This window comes from Pteropus alecto, unplaced genomic scaffold (assembly GCF_000325575.1).
Source record: "Pteropus alecto unplaced genomic scaffold, ASM32557v1 scaffold196, whole genome shotgun sequence".
In the NCBI taxonomy this organism is placed as follows: Eukaryota; Metazoa; Chordata; class Mammalia; order Chiroptera; family Pteropodidae; genus Pteropus; species Pteropus alecto.
In genome coordinates, this window is record NW_006439717.1 from 3,816,089 (window position 1) to 3,840,351 (window position 24,263).

At 38.1% G+C, this 24,263-nt stretch overlaps 1 protein-coding gene across 2 annotated transcripts in view; it reads right to left on the reverse strand.

Annotated features, from left to right (window-relative positions):
• Positions 1 to 24,263, reverse strand: part of ANO6 (anoctamin 6) — a 169,469-nt gene that overhangs the window by 87,828 nt on the left and 57,378 nt on the right. For both annotated transcript variants that reach the window (XM_015593197.2, XM_006916872.3), the window contains exon 2: positions 10,861 to 10,940. In XM_015593197.2, coding sequence (XP_015448683.1) covers positions 10,861 to 10,940 — 80 coding nt within the window. The remainder of the gene's footprint in view (positions 1 to 10,860; positions 10,941 to 24,263) is intronic.

A 24,263-nucleotide genomic window follows, 5' to 3' on the forward strand; every position in this document is an offset into this window, starting at 1 on the left:
CCTCATTCCCCTTTCATCAACAAGTCCAGCTACACATAAAACAAGCATGCCTTTCCTTTCCATCCCCACGACACTTCCTGGTTCAAGCACTCAGCATCTCCTGCCTAGACTGTTACCCATCCAGTCTGTATTTGAACTACTCGAAGGAATTAAGATTATTTTAATTATGAGAACATCTTTCTACTGAAATGAAATCTGTCTGCCTACATATACACCTTCCATGCATGGGTTTTAATACTATATTTTGTATTACCACCAATTACTTTTGTGAAATATTTAAACTTATCATGTTCCTGTCCAAGTGTCAGGATCCATTACCCTGTTGACCTTTCTCCTTTCAATATGCTTCCCCTTAAAATGGAGCACCCAGATTTACCAATACTGTATGGAAAAAGCCTCATACTTCCTTTGTTCTGGACACAAAGGTAAGAATGCAACCTAGATGTAGTAGTACATTTTTAATTCATACTTAGTTTAATTAGCCAAATACCTATCATGTGATCAGTCATTAGCCTCAGCCCTTATGATTTTAAGCAGCTATATTTACTTTCTAAAGTAAGCCGGAGCTTACTTTAATGCACATCGATTTTCGTCTCCTCTCGAAACTGATTTCCATTCATTATTCCAGCAATTGATATTAGTAATATCAATTGCCCAGATTGGCACACTTTCACTAGGCCCGTGTTTCTTCATTCTGTATTTAAATGTAATTTTTTCCACACACCTTGCTAAAATCGAAACACACAAAAATGTCTGTGGCTTTCTCCTGCCATACCCTTCTAATACCATTCCCCCATTAAAAAAGAAAGAGGCAGTACTGTGCTCAGTGTGACATGACTTATTTTTATTGAACTCATGGTGGCTCCTGATGACCTTTTCTTTTTCTAACTTTCACAAACCATGTGCTTAAAAATCTCACTTTGTAACATTCTTGGAGATTAATGCTCCTGCTTCAGTGTCTCCATCGGAATGCAGTCTATGCCTAACTTTTACCCTAACTCCGCCCCTTTTGAATATTGTCACCTTTGTCCCTCTACTATTCTGGCACTTATCCATACTGCCTTGAGATTACTAAGTGTGGGTCCATGAGCAAATCTGCAAGTTCTTTTAATATATTAGTTGATAATTTTTCTAGCTAAGAAATTTAAACTCATTTGGAATTATATTCCTTTCTAAAACAGCCTTGTGCAGCATAGGCTTCTGCAGCCCCTCCCCAGGGCTTGAACTATGCCAATCTAAAGTTCACCTTCATTAGTGCAAAGGCAAAAGTAATATAGAAGCTGATAAGCTCTTTTTTTCTGTCATTTAGTCCTATTAAACTGTCTTCCTCAAATTCTGGACTGATCACAGCCTTTTCAGGGTCTAACATAACTCAAAATCAATCTCTCTCTCTTTCTCTCATTATGTTCAGTATTTTTTCAAAAACCTCAACTCAATCTCTTACTCACTCTGGACTCTCACATTTTTTAATAATAATGAAAAAAAATAAGGCTGGGGTGTTCCAGAAAATTAACAGAATGTAATTAGTACAGAATGATAATCTGTTAACATTCTGAGTTAATTTAGCTTCATCAGGTCTGGGCCTAAAAGCCTATCACAATTTATAACTGTTTCTCTGGGAAAATAAATTCTGCATTCCAAAGAAGTGACTCAGAAAGAAATTTCTGACTGAGATCTGCGCATGTTGGACTGCCTACTTCTGCTCCAAACCCCCAATCCTAACAAATCCACAAACACAGATTCTGAATCAGCCACATAAAGTGAATGAGTAGGTCCCCTTTCCTCCATATTCAGGTAAAGTACACATTCCATCACATTTTTGCTCTTGAATGCATAAAAAGCTTTCAACTTGAAATACCATGTGAATTCCTGCCAGAGCAAATGGGCCAACTTAGCCATTCTTATGAGCAAGTTTATCTTTGATCTCATTTCCCCTCTTGAGAGTTCTTTTTTCCAAGCTATTATGTTCCTTTGTTTGGCTTCCTTTTTTGGTTGAGTTTCTTTTCTCTTTTAGTTTGGTGACCTTGGTGCCAAAAGCTACAAAGCAAAGCCACCCTATTTCTCTGTTTAGAGCAAGAGTACAAGTCCAAGAAAAGAAATGCTTAAAGAACAGTCCTGCCTTATTCCCAGTCTTCCAGATCCTGAAGATCCTGAGAGCTTGAGACAGACCTCGGGACTTTCGCTGGGTTTCTGGGATTAGCCAGAAGGATCCTGGACTGACCATAAAATAAAACTAATCTTTCTGAAGAGCCCCAGCACTGATTCTAAATAACTGAATCAGTTATTTAGACTGATTGGGGTTATTTAGACTGGAAATAACCAAATGAAATCTGGATTTCTAAGCGGGGAGAGGAACAAACCAAAGATTAAGTTAAATCCACTTTGAAAGAAACCTGACTGACCACCCTTGAAATAAAATCTGCCATCAGCTCTGTGGGCAGCTGGTTTTGTTGTCTCACACCTTTCACATCTCAGGGTGAGCAAGCGGGACTGACATTCTCTTTGTTCCATGTGTCACTTCCACTCTTCATGCAAACAGAATACACTCCCAGAGTTTCTCAGGGTCTCTCATCTCCTACTCCCAGGTGCTGCTTCTGATTCACAGAAAATCTGGTGCCTGGGCTCAGGTTTCCCTCTCTCTTCTGAGTCCTCCATCATACCAGAAGGACATGGCATCCACAGGTATGACCGATGTAGCTTGGCTCCTTAATAACTCGACCTCTTATCACCAATGACCTTCTCTCTTTCATGCACTAACTGCCATGGTCACACCCTAGAACTTGTCATCACTTGAAAAACCTCCTTTCTAAAATCACTTATGCAAGAATCCTTCTTTACGATTGACCACAACTAACATCTCTTCATTTCACAGTGACTTCAGAGGCCCCATCACTTTTTCTAATCCATCTACAGATCCTCTTGTTCTTCCCCACTGTCCTTTTTAAAGGTTACATTTCCAAGCTCATCATTTCAGTAACACTACTCTGTCCCACGTCCATCTAGCAAGACTCCAACTCCAGCTGAAGCCTACTATCTGCTTTCTTGGTGTGGGAGTGATGCTGAAGAAAACCACAGCACGGTAGTTTGGTATCACTGTAAATTCAGGCTCATTGGCCCCAAACAGGCCCTCAAGTTCAGAAATCCTTAAAATTTGTCTAGGTTTTTCCAGGTCAGCTTAGTCTCCCGCTCTCTACAACTACATCAAAGTGCCAACTCCTCCCCCTCAGTGTTGTCTTCACTCTCCTCAGGTGAAAACTGAAGCAGTCAGATGGGAATTCCTTCAACTTCTTTTCATCAAATCCACAAACCAACAGCATCGACCCTCTCAGTTCCACACCTTAGGAGACACTGCCCCTCCCATCCCATGTTAACTCCTCCTCCTGTGCTCTGCAGACCATTCTACAGCCCTTTCTCCTCTAGATGCAATTGTTCCTTTCACGTGGATTCTTCTTATCAATCTTAAAACTTGTTCGGGTCTCTCCATCTGACGGAACGATGTCATCCCTGGCTCTTATATTCTCCTCCAGTTAGGTCTCTCATCCTCCAGCCCTTCGTAGTCAAACTCCTTGAAAGAGAGGTCAGTATTTTCTATTTTCTCCTGTTTATTCTGTAATCCTCAGAGGTCCCATGGCTCCCTAACACTCCCTAGAAAGAACTCTGCATTGTGACACCAGTGACCTCGATGCCTTTTCAGTATTCATCCTGGTATGACTCAATCCCTGCATAACATTGAAACTACTCAACACTTCATCTACTTCCTGGCTGCTACCTGCCATTCTCCAGATTTTCTTCCTGCCTCTCTGGTTATCTCCTTTTGCAGCTATCTACTGACGGCTGAGTCACTGCTCGTCGTTCCTTGGAGATTTAAGCTTTGGTTCACTGATACTTCTCCAATACATTTCTCCTGACATAATTCTTGGGGATTTTCATATCCACATATGCAATCCTCCCAATACACTGTCTAACTCCACCCTGCCTCAGCTGCTCATTCCAATTCATATCCCAGTCCTCTGTACTAGCTAATGTAACTCATCCCTCAGTTATGACCATGTGACACTCCAACTACTGCCTCTTATTATTCCAGTTCACTTTCTCCAGTACTCCAACTCCAAAAACGATCAAACCCCACTTCAGTCTGAATCTATTCCCTCACCCTCCTCATGTCCCTGGTATTCTACTCTCTTGTAAACATCTGGTAACATCTCATCTGTTAAGAGAGCCTTGTCTTGTGTCACTGGAACTGACTTGAAGAAACCCCAAAATAAATTAAATCGAACTGTCTATTCCACACCTGCTCCTCAAAGCTGAACATGAATGGAAAAACATACAACCATCATGCCCACTAACCTCAAGTGGGCTCTTAGGGCTACCAGGCAATATAACACTTCCCAGTGCATTCACTCTCAGATAACTATCTTATACCGTCTCCTCTCTCTCAGATCTCTTCATTTCTTTTCCTTCCTCAGTCTTAGCTAATGTCTTGCTTCCCTCTTATTTCTAAGAATGAACTGTCTCTACAGCTATGGGGGGAGGCCAACCCCACCACTCAGGTTCCATCCCCTTCCTGCCCTCTCCAAAGGGCATTCCAGAAATTCATCCCTCTCACTCCTGTGTCATCAGATTTTCTCTCCTTACTGAATTACTTCCACAACCTTACAAACAGTAATTCCTGCCATCTAAAAACTAAAGTTTTTAACCTAATCTCCTTCCAGATAATACCTCCTTTCTCTATATTTTTGTCCAGCAAAAACTTCTTGAAAGTGTCATCTAAATTCTGTGTAACCAATTCCTCTTCTTCCATTCCATTTTGAATCCCCTCTAATGAGGTTTTGGGTCCCATCACTGAGCTGAGACTTTTCTTGTCAAGGTCTCATATTGGTAAATTCAATTTCCCATCCTTATCAGCAGCATTTGGTCATTTCCTGATACTTCCTACTTTCTTCATTTGGCTTCCAGGACTCTCCTTGTTTTCCTCCTACCTCATGGCTCCTTCTCAGCAATATCCTCTGCTGATTCTTCCTCATCTCCCTGACCTGTGCACCCTGGGGCCCCCAGGGCTCAGACCAGAAGCTCTTCTTTATCTCACTCACTGTTTTGCTGCTCTCATTCAGCCCCACAGCTCTGAACACCATTTGTGTGCTAACAATTCCCAGATCCCTAGCTGGACTCCTGACTCATATATCCAACTGTATGTCAGCATCTCCACTTAGATGTCTCAAACTCTGTATATACAAAAGAGAATTCTGATTTTCCTCTGCATACACTTCCTTCCAAATGCTCCTTCCACAGTCTTCCAGATCGAATACCTTGGAGTCATCCCTGACTGCTCTTTCTCGCACACCTCGCATCTCATCTGTCAACAAATCCTATGGGTTCCATCTTCAAAACATACTAAGAATGTGAATATGTCTCACGACTGCCATAATTAACACTCAAGACCAAGCCGCCTCATCTCACTTGGATTTCAGAAAAGTTCAATAGGTCTCCATGCTTCTGCTCTTGTTCCTCCACAGTCTATACTCACCACAGTCAAAGTGATCCTGTTAAAACATAGGTCAGGTCAGGTCAAGTCACTACTCTGCTCAAAATCCCCCAGTTCATCCTCCAAATGCTTATCCTCAAATAACTTCCCAACTCGCTCAGGGTAAAACCAAAGTGTTTAGAATAGTCCATAGAGTCTTCACCGTCTACTGTTCTCACCATCCTTCATTACACTCCAATCACACTGGCCTTCCATTTATTTCCTCAGACATGTCACAAACTCCTACCTTGAGACCAGTGTCTACGTTCTTCCTTCTGCCTGCACTGTTCTTCTAGAACTCCACACGGCCTGCTCCAGCACCGCTGCCTTCAGGTCTTTGTACTTGTCACCTTCTCGGTGAGACACACCCTGCATACCTTGTTTACAGCCGTAACTCCCCTCCCCCCCACAGCATACATGTACCATCCTTAACTTTATTTTTCCCTTAAGGATTCACCATCATATGGCATGTCATGTATTTTGTTTATTTTGTGTTTCACGTTTCCCCCACCAAAATGTAAGCTGCACAAGTGCAGGGATATTATCTACTTGTTCACTACAGTGCCTAAAATAGCAGACATCAAATATATATTTGTTGAATGAATCAATATTTTAACTCTTCCTTGGGGATCATGTGTATTTTCATCCAGTTAAAGACAATCGAATTTCAATTTCAGGGAATCAACAGTGTTTTCTAGAAAGTAGTATCTTCCCTCAAAAAGGGAGCCAGTTACACAAAATCCCAAATAGGATAATTACTCTTCAGACCTCCTTCTCTCTGCATAACCATGAGTGCTGAACGAAGGGGTCAAATATTTATTCCACTTTAATTACCTTCCTGAGTCTATTTTTCTCCAGTTTAGTCTGTCTAAATCCTGTGATTTCTCATCATCTTCCCTAGTTTATCCTATTATAATCCTAATACTCTTTGCCAGACCACACTCTTTATTATTTACTCCAAATTTGGTAGACGCTAAACAAACAAACAAACAAACAAAAAACATCATCATCATTTGGCATGAGACAAGAGATGATAAGAATCTTCCTGCCTCTGAAAAGCCAGGAGAGTTATATATAAACCTCAAGTCTGGAAAGGCCGGAAAAGAGGGTATTACTAGCGAGGCTCAGATCATAAAACATAATTCCTCAGCCTTCTTTTTTCCTTCCATGTCTTTTCCTGTTGATCTCAGCCTGGTTTCTATACAGCTTGCTACAAGCAGATTCACCACTGCTAGATCAGAGTTCTTACCCACACCTATCCCTCACCCCATGTGTACTCAGGCAATCAGGCTCATGTGAATTCCTGGGTCAGTGACAAAAGAGGCAGGATTTCTAGAAAGAGCCTTGACCACTATCCAAAAATTCCCCCTTGTAACCCTTCAATATCCAGGTTTTTTTCTATTCCTTGAGGCTTGGAATAACCTGGCGTCTGTTAAGACAGCTAGGACTGTTGAGTCCCTTGGGTGACCACTCGGATCACCTCTGTCCTTAACCAAACCTGAAAGTGGGAGCACTGGGGGAGACTTGGGTACCCTACATCTGTATGCTACCACACTGCAGAACCTTTAGCAGCTCCACTGCCATGTGGATGGCTCCCCATCCTCAGTTCTAACCAGACTGCTGAGCTCTGCCATCTCTGCTTCAAAGTGTGAAGTCTACGAAATCATCTGGGTCTCGGATACTCAGTCCTCAGCCTCACTCCAGCTGATCTCCTTCCGCAGAGTCTGACACCTGTCATCATGTACCTGGTCTATTTTCAGGATCCCTGTCCCAAAATGATGGTGACCAATCGCCTGGTTCCAGAGCATCTGACCATGCCATCATCTCCTTGACTAGGTCCCCCCTGAACTAACTGTTTTGAAACTTATAATGTGATTATAGTTTATCAACACAAAGAAACAATGTCAGAGGAAAAAAATAGCATGGAGCTGCATACCTTAACTCTATACAGCGCTATATGCCAATTATACCTTAATAACTGGAAAAAAACAGCATGGGAAAATATTCAGGTTATAAAGCAGGTTATAAAGCAGACTTTCATTGTGCTTGAAAAATTGAACTGGGATAGAGATGGTTTTCTCAGCATAGTGAGATCACCAAGTCCGCACTTAGCCAGGTCCCTTTCACCCCACTCACACATCCACGTCATCTCGGAGTGGGTCTCTGCCTAGTTCTGACACTTTTCCCAGCTCTTCAGAAGCTCTGGAGTGGCAAAAACACATACACCTTGTATCCACATCTCTATCTACCCCTTTACCCAGCATGGTTTGGCTTAACTCACTCACTTCAGTCTGCAAAGTAGGGTGGGAGGCAAAGAGGAGCAGCACAGGTGTGCAGGCTGTGACAGATCATCAATGGACAAAATCTGCAGCCAGCAGAGAAGGGGAACAAGTGTGGACCCTGCCAAACACAAAGTGGGCTGCTGTCTTTGGGCCACACAGAAGGGTCACAACAGCATTTGTTTACCCATGATTTACACAGATTTTCCAGCAATACAGGCTTTGTCCAATCAGTCAGTATAGACACCTGAACCGTGACAGAAACCTTTAATGTGCTCATCGAGCCAGTAACTAAGGCTACTCAATTGGCAATGCTCTCTTAGGCCTTGTTTCAAAGGAAAGAAAAAAATGAAATTCTGAAGGAAACAAACTAATAATGATAAGCATTTTTGTTCTCTCTCGGCCAAACTATATAAATACACTCTGTTGTATAAAAACACTAGGCTCTTGATCCTTCTAAAATCTGAACTATTTGAGGATAAGGCCTGAGTAAACATGGTTTATGCCTTGCTTTATTTCAGTTCAGCTCAGCAAATTGCTAGATGGGGAACAGAATACTGATTTTTCAGCTCCTTTTATTCTTCTGTCTTCTTTCTGTTTTCAATTTTGCTTTGTTGTTGGGTTCCTTTTGCTCCCAGGTTCGTACTGTAGCCCCTGTTTTTGATTTAAAATTAGGGCTTGGATCAACTTACCTGATTTTGTCCTAGCATTGCCCCAATCCACCTGCCTGAGCGACTGGAACCACCCGTTTTCACTGATGCTATAAGTTTCTGCCTACGAAAAAGGCTGCCCTGATTCTCTTGAGTACCTTATTCTCAAGGCACCTTGTACACCTCCTGTTTGTTTACCATGGAGACAGCAGTTTGGGAGATATGTTTACTATGGGAGTACACAGGCTATAGTGATGCTGAGGAGAAAATACAAGCAGCTACGTACATGCTACACAGAGATGTGGCATGCAGTGAGCATCAGAAGTGTGAAAATCTATAAAGCACAGGAAAATCAGAGATTCCTTCCTGAACGAGGTATGAACACATAATTAGAGAAAGGTAACAGCCAGGATATAGAACTCGATATCAACCACACATATAAGGAAACTATGATTACCAACCTGATTCCACTAATGCGGTCTAAAGAAATGACTCTGGATATTCTTGAATTAAAAAGAAAAACATGGAGATTGAACTTAAAAGTCTCCTTTCAGCTTGAGTGTTTTCAGACTCGTCGTTAAGACAAGTCTCTCCAGACAGCAAGTATTTTCTGTGATTCTTGAGTTCCACGCTTGGTCATTCTGGCTTAGAGTCCTCAGTCTCTACACTTTGAAAAGGGGTATGTGCTAGTCAAGAAGTTAATGCTGAAGGTGGAAGAGTACCACTGTAATTACCAGTGGAGACTGCCTGTGGCCAAGACACCGCAAAGAGAAGTTAATGCTGAAGGTGGAAGAGTACCACTGCACCAGTGGAGACTGCCTGTGGCCAAGACACCGCAAAGGCAATGCTACTCTCAAACGTCATAACGTACTACAATCTGTTCTTGAGAAAAATACTCTTATTTTCACACGGGAACTGGAGTGAACTATCTCTGTGTTTACCAAGCACACCAGCAGCTTATTGCACACAGTTCTTTTTAGATTGGATATGTCGCTTTTCAGATTGTATATGTTACTTAAAGGTACTCAACAAAAAGCAGTTAGAAAATAACAAAACCAAAAAAGGCTAGCTTAGCTCTGTGAGTCTGTAACAACATCATACTCGAATGTGAAATATCTGTGTCAATTCTGCTTTGTGGCTCTAACTGAAGAAATTAGAAAAATCTCAAAATTATTCTGCAACTTTAAGATGCAGGAATATTGGTGAGCATTCACAATTTTCCTTCACTGAAAATCTCATTGTATATAATAGGGAAGTCATTGAATACTATGTCTTTCTATTATATCCGAATGATTTTCGCAGTAGGCAATCTGCTAGTACACCACAGGAGTCCACACTTTGAAATAAAATGGCATTGTGGATACAGTTTTATGTGTGATCCCTATTCAGTCCAGAGCACTGCCTAGTTTCCTTCCTCTTGGCTGAATTGAGTGGGCAATCCATAAAGAGTGAGTGAGAAGAGGAAAAGCACATAATGAGTTCTTCTTTTGTCTTCATCAATAATACAATTATGCTCTGCCAATTACTGGAGTGGTGACTGTATATATTGCACTTTGAAAATAAGTCAAAAAAAGACTTTTGCATTGCTAAAATGGTACACAAGCCATCTCCAGCAGGGGGCAAATATCAGTAAATCTAGGTGGATCCTGGCACGCTTTTCCTATACATCTGGTGGAATAATACGGTACAGGAGTCAGAGAGACACTTCTTCCCACCCCCTCTTCGGATGAACCTAATATAAAATCTATTTAGTAAGGACATTCTGCACAAGGCATCCTATGTGCTTAATTTTCTTTAAATGTGGCATTAATAAAATCACACTAGCATCTAATAAAATTTTTAATTCCTTAAGGGTAGGAACCATTACTAACCTTTAATGAGTAATTTAGTGAAAGCATTTAGTTCCCCTCTTGGTAAGAATAACCAGTAGAATATTCTTAGCCCTACAAGACATATCTACATAGGTGGTATTACTGACGGCTCCAGAATAAAATGGTAATCAGACTGATTAATGTACCTGTACGTGCTCAGTAAAGACTGGTTTCCAGAGTTACTAACAGCAGAAAATGATAGCAAGGGTATCAAAGAATGATGGGAGAGCTTCAGAAACACGATGCTATTTCACTGCAGAATGCATTCCCATTTGTGATTACAAGCAGCATGAAGAATGAGCCTACAGAGTAAGATTCCAAGACACTATATAGTTCAGTAATCTGTTCCCCAAAGAACCAGAGCTTTGAACACACAGTCACTGCCGGTGAGACCAGTGTCAGATCTAGAGCCACTGAAGGAAAGAATCCATAAAAAAAAAAATTAAAAAAAAAATTAAAAAAAAAAACACCTTTTCTTCCAGTTGGTGAGAAAGCTCTGGCTAACCAATACAAATTTAGGACAGCGTAGTAGTACTCACAAACTCTGGGGATCTGAAATCATGCTGACTGTCCAGGGTTCCAAAATTGGAGACAATCATCTGATCAAGGTTTTCCAACTCTAAAAAGAAACAAACACACATAAATGAAGCATGAAGTTTCATCAGCTCACATACCTTTTTTGCTTTTAAATCAGCCACACTGGCTCACCAAGTATATTTAGCATTTGTGGCACACTTACAAGTTTACATTATTTAACACTTTCAACTATCAACTATCAGGGATACTCAAAATCTTCAGCAGCTATTTCATCTATTGGACAATGCCACGCTTGTAGGATATTAGAAAATATCCTTGTAGGATATCTGAAAATGCTCTAGGCTAGATCTACCATAGAAAATCATTTAGCTTCTACACGGAAGGACACAGCAAATAAATGTTATTAAACTCTAGCTAAGCCTACCGATGTGCTTTTTCTACCACCTTTCAGAGAACTGACATGGAGTCATTCTGCAGTAGTAATTTTCTATTCTAAAATCTGCTGAATTACACTATCTGATAGAAATATACTGGGAGACAAATTGTCTGTTAGACATATAAATAAAAAAACAGGTAAAATTAATTTTAGTAATATAATCTCTTTAACCTGATATACTCAGATTATCATTTGAACATGTATTCAAAGTAAAAAATTATTAGTAAAATATTTTACCTTTTTTTTGGTACTAAGTCTTTGAAATCCAATGTGTATGTTACACCCAAAACACTTCTCAGTTTGGACTAGCCACATTTCAAAAGCTCAAAAGCCATATGTGACTAGTGGTCACTGTACAGAACAGCATAGTTAGAGGGATAAAGGAACCAAATTTAAAAGGTGGGTCACTGTGCAAGACATTTGTCTCGTTTTGTCAGCAAGTTCCTGACATGAACAAAAGGAATTGTTTCAGATTAAAAGGCACTGAGAGGACAAAACACTTGTGTGCAATGTGTGGTTCTGGATTGGATCCTGGTTTAAACAAACCAGATGTAAAAGACTTAAAAAAGAAAAAGTTAGGAAAATTTGAATATTAAGTTTTTGTATTATATTAAGGAATTATTACTATTGATAAGTGTAACATTCTAATTTTAGCTATGTAGGAAAAAGTTCTTAAATATTCTTAAATATTTAAGTTTAAATAAAGATTATTAAATATTTAAATAAATTTAAGTAAATATTCTCATTTATCAACAGGTCTAGCCTCTTCAACAAATCAATGATATGAAAAAAGGCAGATTGTTAGAAATTTAAAGAGCCCTAAGGAATGGAACTCCAGTGTGTGTTTTTTCCCACACCACCAAACAACTCACTCAATTCTGACACTATCCGAAGAGAGCATCAGATCCCACAGGTTAAGGGCGCAGTCCCACAGGACTTTCTCCACTTACGATGCCAATAAAAGTCTAGATTGTCACCTGTGCTTGTGACGACCGACTATAAATGAGAGGTTGCCATCATCCTCGTCTTAGGTTTTACTAATTTTCTAAAGCGGCTCACAGAATTCAGAGAAACATTTACTTACATTTACCAGTTTATTATAAAGGGTTGAAGGAGTTCAGAAGAGGCCTATGATGTACCACTTTGGCAGGCATGAGGATTCTTATTTTGAATTAAAGGCAACTGAGACCCTGCAGGCTCAAAAGAAATTTTTACCTCTCCCTTAAAAAATTTAAATTGGGGGGACTTGCCCATAATAACAGTTAACAAGAAATAAATTTGTATGACCTATCTGTATGCTGGGACACATATCTAATCACTGAACATCTATCTATCTGCTCTTCTTATTGTTCCGTCCCACTCCTGGACTCCATATGGCATATATATCTCATTTTACCTTTCTGTCTTTGAACCTCTCATGTATGTGGAATTAAATTTATTTTCTCCTGATAATCTGTTTCATATCAATTTGATTAGTCCAGCCGAAAAAAACCTTGTAGCATGGAGGAAACATTATTTCTCCCCAACAGGGTATCATTAAGGATACAGAGGAACAGCCAGATGAAGAGGTACATAAGGTAATGCATGTAGAAAGAGGCGCAGGGTTTGAATGGCCACTCTCCCCACGTCTGTCCATGTTCACCAAGATGAAGCTCTCCAAACCCTGCAGTTTTGGATTTTATGGAAGCTTCATGACATAGGCATGATTGATTGATGATCACTGGCCATTGGCAGTTGATTTAACCTCACCCCTCCCCAAGTCAGGGGGCCATCGAACTGAAATTTTCAACCCTCTAATCATATGGTGGGTTCTTCCGGCAACCAACCCCCAACCTTTGGTTACCTAAATTGCCTCATTAACATAACAAAAGGCAAATTGATCTCTCTCATCCTGTAGGAAATTCCTAGGAGCTCTAGGCCAGGACCCAAGGAAAACCAAATACATACTTTTACAAATCACAATACTAAAACAGTCATTATCAATATGTGACCCTCAACTAGATCCTAACTTGGACAAACCAGCGTGAAAAACATATTTATCAAAACCAGGGAAATTGAGTGTGGAATAAGCATTAAGTTAAGAAATCATTTTTAATTTTATAAAGTATAGTGTTATCCTAGCTTTGTAATGACTTTTTTTTTTTAGTGCATACTACTTTTTTTTTTTTTTAAATCCACAAAGGCTTTTGTAAAAGAAAAGGCTGAGTTTCTATGGATCCAGAAAAATTCCCTCCACGGCTCAAAAGAAAGCTGGGAGATTCATAACAGATCTCTAAGTGATTGTTTAACAAAACCAAACTGTCAGCCAAAATACTGCTACCAAATACTTAGGTTTGACACATCACTGAGAAACATCCCAATATCTGGACGGGGATCACTCAGAATCTTGTCCACTTATATCACTGTATGTCCAGGAACTGAAAGGAAATGTCAGTAGAAATGACAATACAAAGAAGTGATTCTAATTCTTTGAGAAAAACTGAGCTCATCACAGGACCCCTACGTGTGAACCAAAGCAGAAACAGGAACGGATGAAGTGGGCCAAGGCTTGCAGAGCTGCAACCAAAGCGGAAGTTAAGGTGAGAACTCCAGGAGGGTGTATGCTACACTTGGAGTAGCAGTCCCCAACCTTTTTGGCACCAGGGACCAGTGCTCCTATGAGAATCTAATGCCTGATAATCTGAGGTGGAGCTGAGGACAAATACAGATGAAGCTTTGCTCTCACTTGCTCTCCCACTGCTCACCTCCTGATGTGTGGCCCGGTTTCTAACAGGCCAGAAACTGGACGGTACAGGTTGGCAGGGGTTGGGAATTCCAACTTAGAGAACTATAATGTAATAAGCTGGTTATTTCTAACATCAGAACAACAGTCGTCCAAGATAATTACCTTCTTGCAGATAACCTTTAAAACTTGCTAAAATGTGTTCACACTAGTGGCTATAAGGGTTTATTTTATATTAGTGTTTTGCAGCTTGATTTACATTAAGAAGAAAAGGCCCACCTTTTATAGTATTTAGATAATTAAGAAATTATATCTGTGGCATTTATGATACATTGTTTTTTGGGGGCAGAACTAGCAAGTCAATGAAATAATACTGCAGATATATTTTTAAAATGAGTGTTGTAAATCTATATGATAGAGTAACCTGACTTTTGTATTTTATCCAGATTATTTTAAAATTAGATGCCCAACTTAACTATTATGTATCCAGGGTCAACAGATGGGACAGAGCTGCTATTGCTGACTGTTTTCTTATGGAAGGACAGGCTTTAAAAAGTATGTATTTTGCCTAAAGACAGAGGAGATATAATGCATTACCCAGATGTTCTATCAAATTAAGGGCATCTATGCAGCTTGAAAGGATTTGTGAAGAAAAATACAGAACTACTTATACTTTTAGTTATTCTGCTGGTAATGGAAACTAATAGATTCACTGGTTAATGTCAACACAAAGGAGAAACTGTAAATTTGAGTGAATAAAAACAGAAACAGCTTTATTGAAACATCATCTAGGTAGAACATGCTACAGCTGTTGCTCTCATGACCTCATATAGTACTGAGAAGCAAATGATTTATGATGCTAATATGATAATTATACTTCCACTGCTGAAGGGTTCCAGTTACTGTTGGATATGCTCATTTCTGGTAATCTAATACAGCTTAAGGAAAAAATTCCCTTCTCAGCAAAAATAAAATAGTCAAAATCAAGGTGACACTTTGAAGGCTTTTTATTAAAATAGGGGCATAGCGAATGAAAAAAAAATTCTAAAAAGGCAAAAATGTTAATTTCTTTCTTCATATAAATCATTTTTTAAAATGTAATATTTTGAAATGTTCTTTTAGTATTGTCACAATGTCTTGCTTTATACAACAGAGGTACCACCTTAAATGGTATCATGATTAGTTCATTTAATTTTGGCACTCGAAATATAAAAAAAGATTTAGGACCTCTATGTTATCTGTTCACCAAAAGCTGACTAGAGAACTGGAAACTAGTTATTCTACTACGATGAAAAACCTTTGGTATTGACATGTCAATGGAATTTTATATGGATGTACAATGAAGGTGTGATTGAAAGTCAGGTTCGATATTCATTGACAAATTTATATAAGAAACTCGTCAAAATTAAAAAAGCCATTATCTATAATTTTATAACTTAGACAATCTACTATCCATAGAAAACACAAAATGATCTTTCAGGAAATTCATGGGCAAAAACCATAATGCCTGATAAGTAGTGCCCTAGCAATAAAAGTAATCAGAATTACATATCCACACTTAATCTAACTTACAGCACCAGCATGGAGGTGGTTGGGTCCAACTGAAATATTTATTATGGTCGTTGGTTGCCTTTGAAATGATCAGAGACGTAGTGAATGTATGAGAGACGGCAGATAAAAATAGACTAGGGCCTGGTGCAACGAGCACAGGTCATGGATTAAGGAGATTGACTGGGTTCAAGTCCTGATTCTGCAATTTAGCTGCATGACCTAGGAAGGCAATAACTCATTCTCAGTTTGTTTACCTAAAGCTGGTAATAAAATTATGCTCCCTGGGTATCTGACAGGGTTGTGCAAAGAATACAAATGACAGTTCAAAAGCATGTTGTAAAAAAATAAAGCATTATATAGTATAAATTAATTTCATGTATGCAGACCCAGAGATATGAAAAAATGTAAACAGAAATTTCCTGAGTGTTTTTTGTGCATGGCACTTCTAACTGTCTGATCTTATCTAATCCTGTTTGTATCCCTATATGCATAGATGATGAAAAATTTGAGGTTATTAGTGGCCTAAGGTTAATCACTTAGAAGTGACACAATAGGAATCTGAATCTGTCAAATTCCAAATTTTTTTAATATAATAATTTGTTTCTTGAGCTGCTGTGAATAATCCCAAGGTGCCCGCAATGCTAAATATAATGGACTAACATAGCTTGAAAAACAAATAATGATAGAACAATGCAGTGAAATTTATTGTTATAGTGGTCACAACCAGAACTAGTGGAAAAGCTCCACAAAATAAATAAATGGATACAACATTCTGGAAAATGGCTAAAGACATGTGCCAAGGATGGAGCTAGGTGATATGAGTACAAATACCAAGATGAAGAAAGTACAGAAGCTATACGCAGGAATTCCATGATCTAGCGAAAGTACAACTAAAGAAGTGTCAATGGAATGTCCCACATCACCTTGGGAATGAGGATGTATTCACATATCCAGATTAAGCAGGATGTCTAATGATCTGTCAGGCCTTCCTGTACCTGAAACTTCATATTTTCCAGACTTTATGTGGGCCTGCCCAGTCTCACTCCCCACATCACGTACAGATGAGTCTACCCCTCAGGTCTACATCATCTTGTGGTTAGTTATATTTGGTCTCCAGGTCTCCAGGTTCCAGTATTTTTCTCTATTACTAGTTTAACAGGATCTACTGTATTTTGGTGACAATTAGGTAGGGAAAAATCTATTTCCCATATTATCGCAATATTGTAAGCCTCCAGGTTACAGGTTCTATAACATTAAACAAGATTCTAAATTCTAAAATGGGACCAAAGAGTCCTCATTAATAAAAAGTAAATAATGAAACATAAAACAGAAAGACAGGAGAGTTTCTATCAAGCTAAGATGGTTGTGTTTTACCACACAGGACAGTGGACTTGAATTGTAAGACCTCTACACAGAATAACCCTGTGGCTTCACGCATATCGCTTAACTTGAATTCTCAGCTTCTTCATCAATAAAATGTAGATTATAATACCTACATCCGAAGGTCATTATGGAGAATAAATTAACTGACACATAGATAAAAGTGACTTGAAAACTATTAAGTACTATATAAACATTGGTTATTATTACTTTTTTATTTCAATCTTCAATAAATTTTGGCATCCTTAACCTTGTTAGGCACCAACATTTCCATTTGACTTTTTACCTTAATTATCCCTACCATTCATTCCTTTTTTAATAATAAAACAGAAAAAGGCAATACTAATACAGTAAATATTTTTGAATGACCTCAATGTCCTAAGCACTCTTGGCTACTACTTTCAATTAAAAGAAATGGGAATCAGGAAATGTTTCTTTTATGAATCTAGATGGATAAATCTCTGACCCCGGCTTGTTAATGGCATATAAATACAATGATTGTAATATTTAAATGAAAAGAAAAATGAGGCATTCTCCTTTAATTATTTCTGGAATGCAAATTCCAAATTCAAGTTGATGATTTCCATTAGAGTTCTGTTTTCCCATCTTGAGAAAGAAAAAAAAGTGCTCTTTGTCACTCTAGAAAAGTTACTAGTGCTCTTTAATTCCTCAGAATGCAATTTAATTACTTACATATAATAAGAGAGTTTTTATATTTCCAGGATCCTACTGCACTGGACCACAATGCAATATGTCCGCACACAAAGCAGGCTAATAATACAATGTCCTTTTGCAATAATATTCTTTAAATATTTGGACAAAAAGGAGGGGCTCAGCCTCTCCTCCACCCTGCCCACTGCTCTAGCAACACACTAAACAGACACATGCTCCCACCCAAGCACAAAAGACTCCACAACAGGACCAAAGGAAGACAGTTCAATGAGTCCCTTGGGTATCTCACCCTTCTAGCCCTGCCCAAAGTGGTTACTTTGATTTCTTCCATCCCAGATAACAATGCTATCCCCAAGATCTCAAGTAAATACAGTTTTTTCCATCTGATTACATTTCAGTGATGTTTAATGTTGTTTTAGCTCCTCTTCTGCACTGCCTTTCCCTATTCCCACAATCCTCCCCCTTCTTCAATAATTCAGCTCTAAAAATGTGCCTGGAAGTTAAATATGTTTCCTTTTAAAGAGCTGGGAACAACCATCGCATTATTCATTCTCACATCCCAACCAGATTAGCTAATGCCTTTATGGAAACACCCAATGTATATCACAAACCTATCAGTTTCCAATTGAACTCCTTAGTTCCTTTGCCATCTTAAAAAAAGCTTCATTGTGGTAACATTCATACGACATAAAATTTGTCATTTTAACCATTTTTAAGTGAACTATTTGGTGGCATTAATTCCATTCATGATGTTATGCAAACCATCACCACTATGTCCAATTTTTTTTTTTAACATCACAGAGATAGTTACTTATTAAGCAATAATTTTCCATTTCCCCCTCCCCCAGCCCATGGTAACTTCTAATCTTCTGTCTCTATGAATTTGCCTATTTTAAATATTTCATATGAGTAGAATCATACGATATTTGTCCTTTTGTTTCTAGCTTATATCACTTAGCATAATGTCAAGTTTCAACCATGTTATAGTATGCATCATCTCTTTATGACTGAGTAATATACCACTGTATGTATATAACACATTTTGTTTATCTTCTCATCTGTTGGACACTTAAGTTGTTTTCATCTTTCGGCTATTGTGAATAATACTGCAGTGAACAATGACATACAAGAATCTGTCTGAATCCCTGTTTTCAATTCTTTTGGGTATATTCCTAAGAGTAGAATTGCTGAGTCAGAGTAATTTTTTGTTTAGCTTTTTGAGGAATTGCTAAATTATTTTCTACAGTGGCTGTAACATTTGACATTCCCATCCGCAATGTATGAGTATCTAAATTTTTCTACATCCTTGCCAACATATTATTTTTTTTAAATTCTGGCCATTCTAGTAGGTGTAAAGTGGTGTCATGGTTTTGATTTGCATGTCCCTAAAGACTAATAATGTTGAGCATCTTTTTGTGTGCTACTAGCCATTTGCATATCTTCTCTGCAGAAAGGACTACTTAAATCCTTTGCCCACTTTTTCAATTGGGGTGTCTTTTGTTGAGTTGTAGACGTTCTTTATATATTCTAGATATTAAAGCCTTATCAGACATATTATTTCCAAATATTTTCCCTGCTCTTAGTTGTCTTTTCATTTTCTTGATAATGTCCTTTGATGAACAGGTTTTTAATTTTGCTAAAGTCCAATTTATCTATTTTTTTTTGTTGTCACTGTTGCTCATGCTTTTGTTGTTATATCTAAGACTCGTTGCTAAATCCATGGTCATGAAGATTTACCTCTTATGTTTTCTTTTAAGAATTTTATAGTTTTAGGCACTCTTAGTTGTCTTTTTATTTTCTTGATAATGTCCTTTGATGAACAGGTTTTTAATTTTGCTAAAGTCCAATTTATCTATTTTTTTTTGTTGTCACTGTTGCTCATGCTTTTGTTGTTATATCTAAGACTCGTTGCTAAATCCATGGTCATGAAGATTTACCTCTTATGTTTTCTTTTAAGAATTTTATAGTTTTAGGTCTTACATTTAGATTGTTTATCCATTTTGAGTTCATTTTTATATACGATGCGAGGTAGAGATCCAACTTCACTCTTTTTGCGTGTAGAAATCAAACAACACCATTTGTTAGAAAAATATTGTTGCTCATGCTTTTGTTGTTATATCTAAGACTCATTGCTAAATCCAAGGTCATGAAGATTTACCTCCTATGTTTTCTTTTAAGAATTTTATAGTTTTAGGTCTTACATTTAGATTGTTTATCCATTTTGAGTTCATTTTTATATATGATGTGAGGTAGAGATCCAACTTCACTCTTTTTGCATGTAGAAATCAAACAACACCATTTGTTAGAAAAATTATTCTCATTAAGTATACTTAGCATCCTTTGCAAAAATCAATTGGCCATAGATATTTAGATTTATTTCTGAACTCTCAAGTCTATCTGTCTATATACGTATCTGTATGCCAGTACTACATTGTTCTAACTACTGTGGCTTTGTGGTGAGTTTTGAAATCAGGAGATGTGAATCCTTGAACTTTGTTCCTTCTTTTCAAAATTGTTTTGGCAACTTAGGGTCCCTGGCAATTCCACATCAACTTTTCCATTTCTGCAATCTTTACCATTTTAATAAACATTTTTAAATTTAGATTTAATAACATTAACAACAATCAATTATGTAACTAAAGAGTGATTTTATTTAATGTATTCAATCTGGTGATTTTTTTTTTTTTTTTTTAAAGCTTGGCTAACACAGCTGATATTCTATAAAGGACAAATGGTATTAATTATAAAAATATGTTCCAACAACATCTCGGAAAGCTCACTATCGCTTCACTGTCCAATTAGTTCAGGTCTTCTAAGACCCTCAGGGTTCCCAGTTGAATATCACACCAAGTTTGCAGTTGGCTATACCTCAGCTGCAACTTAGCTCTAGTCACTGACCTGTCAGTTCCCAGATTATAGTGATTATACAAATCCTGGGGATGAAAGAAAACACCATTCTTAAATTCCTATTGTCTTTAAACTCAAAACACATTGGAGTCATAACTCCATGCTTAACTATCAAAGTAGGCCTAGTTTCAAAATTAGGTTTTAAAGCTTAGGAGGAATGAGAACATAAAATGCAAGGAAAAAAATAAAAACAACTATAAGTCCACCTTCCATTATCTAATACCTTTGATGCCAAAACCTTTGCTTCAGAATTTAGAATTTTTCAGAATTCTAAAAGAAAATAACTCTTACATGTACATACTGTATATAACTATGCATGCCAGTGAGGTGTGGAACAGCACCTATTACTCAAACACGTTCCTATTTTGCAGCCAAAAATATAAACTTGGCAAATGTAGCAAAAGCTTTAATATTAGTTATATCCTTTGATCTTATAAATTCTATTTCTAGGAAATAATACTTGCTTGCTTAAATCAATTAGGATACAGCTATACAATAGTATATAATGTAATCACTAAAAATAATTTTGGATAGGAATATTTATGACAGAAAATTCTAACAATATATTTCATTGTGAAAAAGTAGATTATAAAACTATATGGTATATACTCAAAAGAAGGAAAAGAAGGAACTCAAACAAGTATTTGCATACCCATGTTCATAGCAACATTATTCACAATAGCCGAAGGTGGAAACGATCCAAGTTTCCATCAACTGAAAACATACAATGGAAAGTTAGTTAGCCTTAAAAAGGCAATTCTGACCCATGCTACTACATGGATGTATCCTGAGGACATTATGCTATGTGAAATAAGCCAGTCAAATTCTGTATGATTCCACTAATATGAGGTCTTTCGAGTAGTTAAATTCATAGAGACAAAGTAGAATAGTGGCTGTCAGAGACTGGAGGAAGGGAAGAATGGAGAGTTGTTGTTTAATGAGAACGGAATTTCAGTTCTGCAAGGTGAAAAAGTTTTGGAGCTGGATGGTAGTGATAGTTGCACAATAATGAGAATGTACTTAATGCCACCAAAATGTGTTATACTCCAAGTCTCCGCCCACTTTGGAAAGGACCCCAAATTCCACCAAATTAATCAGACCAAAATTTCTGGAGCCATCCCTGATTCCTTTCCCTCCTACTTCAGCATCTAATTCGTCGATAAATCTACTCAGCTAAATTTTCAAAATATATTCAGAAATCAGCTACTTACATCTCACCACTCCACAGTGCCTAGATAAAAACTAGCACTTAACGCTAATATGTTAAGAGTGCTTAACAAACTCTAGTATCTGTTTTATATCTAAGTTCTTTTCATATATGAACCCATTTCATCTTCACAAAAGCCCTATAGGATAAAGATAAGCATTATCGTTAGATTTACATCACCAGTGAAGAGGCACAGAGAAATCAAGTATTTTGCCCAAGATCATACAGCTAATGAGCAAGAGGATCAGAATTTGACTCAGGAGCCCACAGGCTGGCTATGCTTATAACCACTATATGACACTGCTTTTTGGTCTTTGGCATCTTTCTCTATTGCTTTTTAGGTCTCTGTTCAATATCCTGGCCTCGGAGGGGTTGTCCCTAACTCAGGCTCAGAATAGAAGCACTATTCTTTGTCACTTTGCTCTGTTGTATTTTTCTTTAGCACTTAATTAATAATTCATTGTTATATATTATGTAAGTTTCATGAGGGCAGAGATTTCGCCTTGTGTGTAGATGAATCCGAAGCACCTAGAATAGTGTCTGGGCCATGTGAGTCATTCCATAATTATCTGCTGAAAGACTGCCTTCTATTAGGTTGGCTGCTGGAGTCAGAGAGATGTGAATTCAGACCCCAGACACCATTTCCTAAAATGTGTGACCTTGAGCAGCTTCGTCAACCGTCCTATGGGTCAGAGTCTGCATCTTCCCCTCAGGGTTGTTTTGAAGATGAAATGAGTTGTGGCACATGAAGTGTTAAACTGGGAATTTGCACATTGTAAACACTAGATAAATATGAGCTACAAGTAATATATAATGAGGGGGGGAAATGTTATGTTGGAACCTTCCTGAAGTGCTTTTCATTTTTTTTAAAGGATATATATAGACTTTGGAATATGTCAAGAAATAAAGATATTGATGGCAGTTTATTACCTGTTCCATAACAACAAAAATTAGGGAAGTGCATGTAAATTCAGTCTAATGCTGAAAATGAAGAGAACTCAAGAAACATGTAAATCTCATTTTAAGCATTCTTGTATATTGATATTTATATACTTCTAAATCACACCATTACTTAAATTTTGAATGTATGGGTACATTTTTTTAAAGCTGCCAGTTAAGTAACAGACTGAGACAACAAAAATTCCTTCCAAACGCATCAGTTTTAGTAGTTTAGGATACTATTTTAGGCTAAATAGAACTGATGCCTATATTCAGCCACTACCTACTCTACTGCCTCTGGGAAACCCGATGAGTCAAGGGCAACCTTGGCAGCAAAGCCTCACCCTCTTCTTTGTTCACCCTTCAACAACCCAATAGCCTCAGAGGACTGTTCAGAAGTGGGGCACCCAGATCCAGCTTGTCAGTCAGTCCCTTCTGCTTGAGGAGTGGCCAGGGCAATGGCCATTCTTATAGCTGAGAACACAGTGACTGTGCTAGGAATAGGTGGCTATTTGAGGGAAACTCTCACACAGGGCTGGGGAGGGAGGAGTCACAGAGAGAAGCATCTGGCCTCATGCAGTAGGGTGCTGATCTTTTCTATAAGACTTCAACTCTCATGACAAGCGTCTCTCCAGACAGTCCCTGGGATGATGTAAATGACTCTCAGTCTCCTGACCACAGCATTTCCCAGCTGCAAATATAATGCTTTAGAAGGTTTGAATCCATGCCGTTTGCTCCAGAGAAAAATAACCAACTCCTTCTGTCTCTTATTACACTTTGATTTTGTAACTTGAAATACTAGTTCAGTTGCCAGCTGGTAAGGACCTCCTACTACTCTCCCAGTAGATTAAAGTGGGGAGGGGCATGGTGATGCAGCAGAGGCAGGCAGATCCAAACGGGAAGATCCCAATTTGGGAGCCCCTTATCTAATGGGTTGGAAGGCTACTTCTTTTAGAATCCCATCAGGGACTTCAATCATGTGATAATCCTCCAGCTGGCCAGATGCAGCTAAGAAGGTTCAGGTACTTCTACTCTAGAAAATACGATAAAGTATAGCTCTTTGAGATTTTAAAAATAAACAGATCATCTGAATATAGCTGAATCACCTGAGAGATGTAAAGTATTTAAGTTTACTCAAAATATGCACTTAATGTGCTAATTAAAAAAACTAATACAAATGGCACTTAAAATCAGATTGCCTCTCCCTAGGATGTAATAATCCTGACTCTTGCTCCAGGATCAAATGTCTTAGTCCTTTGTGAGTTCATCTCACGCCTTTTGTCCTTGTCCTTCTTTTTCATGAACCAAGTTTATATAAGCATTAGACTTTCTGGCATAAAATAATAACTATCCTTTTTTAGCATGCAATATGAGCTAAACACTAGTTTAGTGTGAGAGATGTAAAAATAGCCACTAAGATATTCACATGTGAAGACTAGATAAATAAACATACAAATGACCATCCAGGGAGAATAGATAAACTGAACAGGGCTGGGGATCCGAAGAAGTGAGACCAGAGCAATGCACAAGAGGAAATATGAGACCATCTAAGAGACTATGCTGAACAAAATCCGGGCTGGAACATAATGGT